Below are 8,056 nucleotides of genomic sequence, written 5' to 3'. Positions count from 1 at the left end.
AAAACCATTAAAATTGTTCTCTAACAATTGATGACTTGAAAATTATGATGAGTGCCGTTTACATGGACTATTTATGAAAATCACAGAGAAACATAATTTGAATAATAATTTGGAACACGGTGTAGAGCCCACAGTATATGCGTTGTCGTAAGAACAGAAGCCTGCAATAAGTATAACAACCCGCTTGAGGAATGGTTTAACTGCAATGTACACTGATTGCAGTGGGATTACAGACCACCACCGCTCTCCTTCAGCATCTGCGAATCTCAAATTAATCCCACTTCGAATATCCTATATGAGATCACATTTCAGACAAGTAGCAGTAATTATTCATGCGTTTTAATACTCTCATGTGTTTGCTGTGGTTACGAGGAAGGGGGTGGCTGAGATTTGGAAAATTTCGTTTTTATTTTAAAGCAAATCGGAGAGAGCGGTTTCACAGCAGAGCTTTTATGGTGGCGTTTCAGCGGCCCTTACCACACCGTCTGCTTGGAGCATTGCAGAGGTATAAATCTTTGAAGAGCTGCACCCTGCTTCACGCATGCACTACAAGCATCGAAGCTGTCCCACCCAATCGATGGGCGACAATAAAGGAAGGACTAATCGCAAACATGTATGTGATGCTCAAGGTTAGGGCATTGCGCGTCCTTTTGTTGAGCGGTGTTAGAGGGGCTTGTGTCATAAACGACCTCACACGGTACTGCAGCACGTCATCTATCATCTCTGTGATATGCATCTTGCACTTTGCACCACGTCGGGAAAAGAATATATTCAAAAGGTGACGCTTCTATGATATCGATTGGTTTAAAGGGACTTTTTTGAATACATCAAAGCAAAAAAAAAAAAGAAGAAATCATAGCTGATACGTATGAATAAACAAGATTGGATGAGTTGATCAAGATACTATTGTTGCAATAGACCTTTTGAATACAAATTGGGGCATCTAATAAGCATCAACTAAGAAAATGAGAACAAAATGACTCAACTACTACAAACACCCAGAGTTTTGTGCACTAAATGTACATTATTTGTTTAGACATACATACCATTGTGTCTGAGCCCTCCAAATGCCAAATCAGTATTGCACAAAATAACCCACGCACAAATAACAAATAACTGTGCACCCTCAGCAATGTCAAATCTTTATTGACATAGTGTCTCACGGCAATACATAGCAAGTTGAAATACTAGCAAGAATAACACATCAACAACATTCATTCCTAAGCTTTAATTGTTATGGTTGCTCTAAATGAATGCAAATAATGATCAAACACCACACTGGACAGAATCATCAGCACCATGCACATGGCAAGATACGAAGCTGCTGGTGTTTTAAGGCATTTTAATATCCTACATCATTTATTCTATGGCAAAATATTGACCCTTGCGTTGGACATTTTGACACATCGGTGGTAATGTTATGCCATGCTCTGGTGCTGCATGTGTGGTACTTTTGGCAGTGTTGCAGTGGTGGGATATTTAGACACCCTCGATGTTTTATTTGGTTTGCAGTGTGGTTATAAAAGCTGTTGTTACTCTGGAATGCAGCATACATACATCTACATGTGCTCGTGACATTTTTCTTCCAAAGTCCTTTTAGGATAGGCCACTGCATAGCGATACAAATGCACACTCACTACAGTACTGACATATTGATCGTTCCCAAGCCACAAATATAACAAGCCAATCCAGAACATTCTGTCATACAATCACAAGTTGTTTTTTTCCAGTGTGTGAGTGCAGCTTGTCAGGGCGGGGCCTGCCGTGGCGAGTAGCACAAGAATAACATTGCTGTGTTTAAACTGGTAGGAAGCAAGCAAAAAAGTGAGCTACAAGTGGCTCACTCAAATAGGTTTCTACTGGTGAGGTCACACTACAACAGACATTTGATCCAGTCATGGCCAAAGTATGAAAGAGAGGTCACATTTTAAACAATCTGGTGCTTTTCGGCTGTATAGTGACTGTATTTTAACTGCCGTCTCAGGCTAAGTGATATGGATTGAAGGCTCAAAATGGGCTTTAATCGTCAATGTGAGGAAGTCAGAAACGGAGCTACACATGGATGCTCTTATCATTCAGGCGCATCTGTCAAAATCAGCTTCTTTGTGCTTTAGCATAATTTACCCAACAATTACCTATGCATGATTCATGGTTAGGTTATCAAATCAACTTTTCTTTTTCATTCGGTACTTCATTGCATTTGTATTTTTTTTAGATTGATAGCTTTTCTAGTCATATCCTACAACGCTAACAAGCACCATCTGCAGTGCAGTCATCAATGAGCGCTTTTGCATGATGATGTTGTGCATGGTCAATGGCAAAAAAGGGAGGCATGGGCCAGCCCTTAAATCCAGTCATTGTGTTGAATGAGCAATGGAGCAGGAGGATGACATCTACTTATAGTACGCCATGCATATTAAGCTCTCTTTACACACATTTCTCTTTTGCTCATTAAATATTCCAACAATTATTATTATTATTATTGAAGAAGTAAGAAAGGGCAGTGTACCGTCGAGGATGTCCACCCTCGTTTGTGCTGCTCTCATGCATGCACAATTAATGCACCAACATTTATTTGGAAATTTGTGCAAGGTGATTTTTTTTCATTGATTTTGAGTTCATTAAGCAACATTACAAGCTAGTCTTTTGGGCCAACCACACATTGTTAACTCTTGATGGTTTCATGTTGACATGTGTGCTTTCTTACTAAACTCTTTTTAAACTATCTTCTATATAAGTTGAACTGAGTACATTAGTGATGTTTTTTTTCCAAGCATTTGTCCTTTAAGTATGCACAGTGGTTGCACACGTTTGTGTCGCAATTGTGCTAGTGGTGTTTGACCAGTTATGATCTACTGTGTGCATCTGTATGTTACACAAGTGTGAAAAAGCAGTTGAGTACTGTACTTGAAAAGACCACAGTTCTAGCATGTGCTGCCTAAGAGCTTGTTCTTCTCGCTGAGTGACAAACAAACAAAAGAGAACTACCGGTAAGTGGTCTTGAACGGAGTAACTGATATAGCGGGGTTATGGTATGACGCTTTCCTTTGCGGGAATGTGTGTTTAGTGGTCGAGCAGGCTTACACTAGGCCCCTAGTTTTTCTGATTGGTGGCGGCATCACTGGCATCTTGCTGTTTCTCCACCTTTTTAGTGGTGACCACTGTCTCCTCATGAACCTCGTGTGTGGCCTTGCTCCCAGCCTTGCTCTGTGGCTGGCTCTCATCCTTGCCTTCCCTCTTGGAGCTCTTGCCAGAGCTAGTGTAGATGCGGGACTGGTAGTTGTAGCTCTGCCCACCGCCTGAAGTTATGGAAGGGCTGGGGTAGGTGATCCCCGTCCCTATGCGGGTCTCCTCACCTTCCAGCAGCTTCCTGCAGATCATGATAATGAGAATTGTTTAAAACAAAAATTGAAAATGGCAGCAAAAAGCGGCATAAAAAAATCATCTTAAATGAACATATATGAAGTGTCCTACCTATATGCCGCTATCTCAATATCAAGAGCCATCTTGACATTCAGCAGATCTTGGTACTCCCTCAAGTGACGAGCCATCTCACTCTTAGTGGACCTCAGCTCATTCTCCAACTCTGCTATGCCGTCCTGTGAAAAAGATGGATTAACAGGCTGCCTGTTAAACATTGAAATCCTATCAGAGGCAACAGACATCTGTAGTTTTCAGGACATGCAATGCTGTAATAAGAATGATCTCTTTGCCAGCATACAATGTTACCTTGCAATTTTTTTTGTGTAAATCTTTTTTTTAAGGTGTATCATCTGGTCATATACCTTGCCTTTGTCTATTTACAGTGAAATCTGAAAGCATATGAATAAACTGGAAAACGAGAATCTGCATGTTTTGCAAGCTGATGACAGAGAACATAAAGACGTGGGCGTTGTCACTTGCAGATGCTGAGCTGAGACATCCCAGGAGAAATTCAGAACCATGGAGAGAGCTCGCAACACCACTGTTTTCACGCACGAACCCAAATATTTGGAAATGATGTCAATTAAATAACAAAATACATTGTAAGCAAGAAGATTTTGCTACCTGGTAGTTTCCAATCTCGACGCCGTGTCTGTCCTCCATCTCCCTGAGCTGCTTTTCCAGGGACTCATTAGTGCCTCTCAGGCTCTCAATCTCGATGGTCTTGGACTGCAGCTGCCTCCTAAACTCGCTCATTTCCTCCCTGCTAGCACGTATGGCATCGTTGCTGCGGGTGGCCTGCTCAGAGAGGTCGGCGAACTTGGTCTTGTACCACTCCTCAGCAGACTGCAGGTTCTTGGAGGCCATCGACTCATACTGACTTCGGATCTCCTTGAGGGCGGAGGTCAGGTCCGGCTTGGCCACCTCCATCTCCACGGACACCTGAGCAGCCTGGATCATTTCCGTGAGTTCGGCCACCTCCTCATCATGCACCTTCCTCAGGAAGTTGATTTCATCCAGGAGAGATTCCACCTTCTTCTCCAGGTCCAGGCGCACCATGGTGGCGTCCTCCACATCTTTCTTGAAAGCCTTTAGAGTGGCCTCCGCGTCCTCCCGGGCACGGAACTCTTCTTCATATTTCCCCCTGAGCTTCTGGAGGTCATCGTCAATGCTATCTCTCTCGATGAGGAGCTGGGACTTCTCCCCATTGAGCTCATCCAGCTGGGAACGCAGTTCGCGGATCTCCTGCTGGTACAGCTCAGCGAGGCGGGATGGTTCCGCCTGCCTCTGACGCAGGGCCACCAGCTCCGTCTCCAGCACTTTGTTATGCTGCTCCAAGTTGCGTACTTTCTCAATAAACATGGCAAAGCGGTCATTGAGACCCTGCATTTGCTCCTTTTCATTAGTGCGTACAATTTTGAACTCATTGTTGAGGACGCTGCTCTGTGCCAGGTCGAAGGTCTCCAGTGGCATGGATGAGAAGGAGCGACCGGACTTTCGGGTGTAGCCGCCCGCGGATGAAAGGTTGCTTCGGGATGCGGAGGAGGCTCGGTAACCTCCCCGCGAGGACACGCTCATGGCTGTCCGAGATGGAGAGGACGCATAGCGGGGAGATTCCCCGAAGATCCTTCGGTAGGATGAAGAGGAGTAGACTTCAGATCCGTAGCTCATCGTGGCTTGAATGGAGTGAGAAGAGTATGGGCGCGTCTCCCTTTTATAGGCGGGGGCAGCGCGATCGTTAATGAATATGCATTGTTAGTACCGCCGAGTCTCTCCAAATGGGTCGGTAACACAAAGTGAAATTCCTTAAACAATAATTACAGAGGTCTCGTTTGGTTTTTATAGCCACGCCTTAGTCATATCTATCAATGACATCTTATTTAATGTCTCAGGTTAATCGTCGTTTAGAGAAAAAAAACGTGATTCACTAACTATCCAAAAGAATATGTATGATTAATAATAAAATACCGCCAGAAATAATAACAGAATATATATGGCGAAAAATTGTATTTCTGGCCCACAAATATTGTCTAATGCACCACCAAAAGTGATCTGTTATTATTTTCTTTTATTCAAATGAAAATACTCTACATTTTGCATACAATTCAAAGTCATGGTTTTTGACTTTATTAAAACCCGTTCAGTCATTCCGTACTGCGCTTCAGCATTCAAAAATATGACTTTGCTGCCCTCTGTTGGAAAGAACAAGTCCCCGGCGGTTCGTGCATGGGGGGCAAACAAATCATGCACTTACAGAGCTGTACTTATTAGATGCTCTAAAAAAGGGGTGGGCAAAGTATGGCCTGCTTCACTCTTTAATCCAGCCCACCGTGAGTCCTGTAATATGTGTTATCTTACATTTTGTCCCCAAGCCCCGTCCCTAAATTTGGTTAATTGAAATGAATGTATACATTATTTGTTGGTTGGAAAAGTATGGCCTGCTTCACTCTTTAATCCAGCCCACCACAAGTCCTGCATTACTCCATGTGTTGCCTTAATTTTACTCCAACCCCCAACAAATTTGGTTAATTAAAATGAATGAATTCATTATTTCTTTGGTTTAGTCATTTAGCCTATTAAATGACAGTTTTATTTAATAGTCAAATATATTTGAATAAAATGAACCATTTTACACGCAAACTAGTCTTATTTATTTATTTATTTATTTATTCATTTTACCCCATCTTCAAATGGCCTCTGTCCTATTTTTTTTATATCAATATTCTATGCACCTCCACTCGTCTAAAAACGGCATGGCCCTCGACCAAAACAAATTTGCCCACTATTGCGCTAGCAGCCCACATATTCATGTTAATTGGGAAAAACAGGCACTGTTTTTTTCATGTAATGTAAGTTTGACACAACCCTCACCCAAAGGTCAAGTGAACATTGTACAAATGACTGAATCATGTGACGACTTTTTAATTCTATTAAAAAAAATGCCTTAAATGGCAATTTAAATGTATGTGTCACAAAATGTTCAGTCATTACTTGTATTTACAATACCACATAATATTATACACATGAAGGCTAAACCTGAGATGAATAAGCAATGTCAGAATGTTTAATGTTGATAATTGTTCTTATCATCTTATAGGAAATGAAGGATGCAACAATAAACGTTTGATCAGTCTGAATACCAATAATTGTATTTGGCTTTATTTTATTGCTTTGGCTCCTATTTGAAGTGCCTGGGAGAAGCTCTTAAAATGTTGCTTAAATTGTGTTTGCACACACAACTCCTTTTTTATTGTGATGCAGTAATACTCACATTCGTGTGATGCCATTTCAAATGAGTTAAAAAGTTTGACATTCTGCCAAAATAAGGTTGCCAATCAAGGCAGCTGCTCGCCAGTCCAGGGACGGCACTACATTGGGGCTAGGAGGGGCTATAGCACCGTCAGAAATCTGTATAGCCCATCCAGCATAAATTATATTCATAAATTATTTTCTCAGCCCTCCTACATTTCGGTCAAGCACCCCTTTAGCCAGAAGCTTAGCTGCATTGAGCATACTCTGTGTGAGAACACTAGCATTATCGCTCACTCCTATTATATAGGACTACCTGTAAATATGCTCTGACGTAGTAAGACCTTTTGGAAACTCAGTGCATTACTCAAATTTGCCATTCGGAAATTCCAACTGCACCAAAAATGGAGTGCCAGTTCATGCACTAGGCACGGGACACTGTGTGCCATTGTGGCAGTAAGCACAGATGAAAGCATTTCAAGCACAAGCTGCTGATTGGTTTAGAACACATGTTGCATTCGGAAATTAATAGGAGCGGAGCGCACTTTTCCTCTCCGAACACACACACACACACACACACACCCCTACCTGCCCCCCCCCCCCCCCCCACACACACACACACATACACCGTCATAGTAGTGCGCAGGCGTCAGATTTCCGAAAGCACACTTAACTGCATCCACGTTTTATTGTTAGAAATTTTACGAACACTTTTGAACCAGGTGGCACTCGCAGTTCTGAGGTTGGGGTTTGAATCAGGGCTTCAGCTTTCCTGTTCCCGTTCATGGTCTTCATGTTCATTCAAGTCAAATGTGTCCATTGCTCCAGCTCACCCACGACTCTAATGAAGATGAGTGGTATAGAAAATGGATGGATGGATGTTTGGAACCAAGGAGTGTGTAATGGCAATTAGCTTTTCTGGGCGCACAAGAGGACCGGCTCTGGCCCCCGGGCCTTAAGTTTGACACGGGTGATTTAGAGTCTACAATGGACCTTTTCGCGGGAGGAAGTCATAGAACCTGGAGAAATCTTGTGCGGGTTCTCTGGGGATGAGGTAAAGACTGGAGAGAAAACAAACTATGAGGCTGATGTACTAACCACGAGAACACCATACTACCTGTCACATTAGTGTTGTTGTTGTTCCTATTAGTACAGGGGTATCAAACTCATTTTTGTTGCGGGCCATATTGAAGTGATAGACTTCCTAATTGTATTACAGATACAGTACAGTACAAAACAAATTGATGGACAACTAGTTTTGAAATCAGAAATCAAGAATAATAGTTTGTTCAAGTTACTGTAACAAGAAAATGTTCACAATATCTGTTATGATTTAATTCATGAGACAATTTGAAATTTCAGCCAGCATTATGGAAGTTGACAT

General features: G+C 42.2%; 1 protein-coding gene across 1 annotated transcript; it reads right to left on the bottom strand.

The window, feature by feature from the left end:
• Window positions 1–1,130: 1,130 nt before the first annotated feature.
• inab (internexin neuronal intermediate filament protein, alpha b) lies at window positions 1,131–5,131 on the bottom strand. Its single transcript, XM_086034420.1, has 3 exons — window positions 4,048–5,131; window positions 3,475–3,599; window positions 1,131–3,370 (listed from the first exon to the last, which is right to left on the bottom strand). Exons 1-3 carry the CDS (start codon window positions 5,092–5,094, stop codon window positions 3,094–3,096), a joined length of 1,449 nt encoding a protein of 482 aa, XP_085890546.1. The 5' UTR covers window positions 5,095–5,131; the 3' UTR covers window positions 1,131–3,093.
• Window positions 5,132–8,056: the final 2,925 nt, after the last annotated feature.

This window comes from Filicampus tigris, chromosome 6 (genome assembly GCF_054856515.1).
Source record: "Filicampus tigris isolate MCC_2025a chromosome 6, RoL_Ftig_1.0, whole genome shotgun sequence".
Lineage (NCBI taxonomy): Eukaryota > Metazoa > Chordata > Actinopteri > Syngnathiformes > Syngnathidae > Filicampus > Filicampus tigris.
Note: the sequence above shows the minus strand (reverse complement) of the source record. Positions and strands in the feature narration are given on the sequence as shown.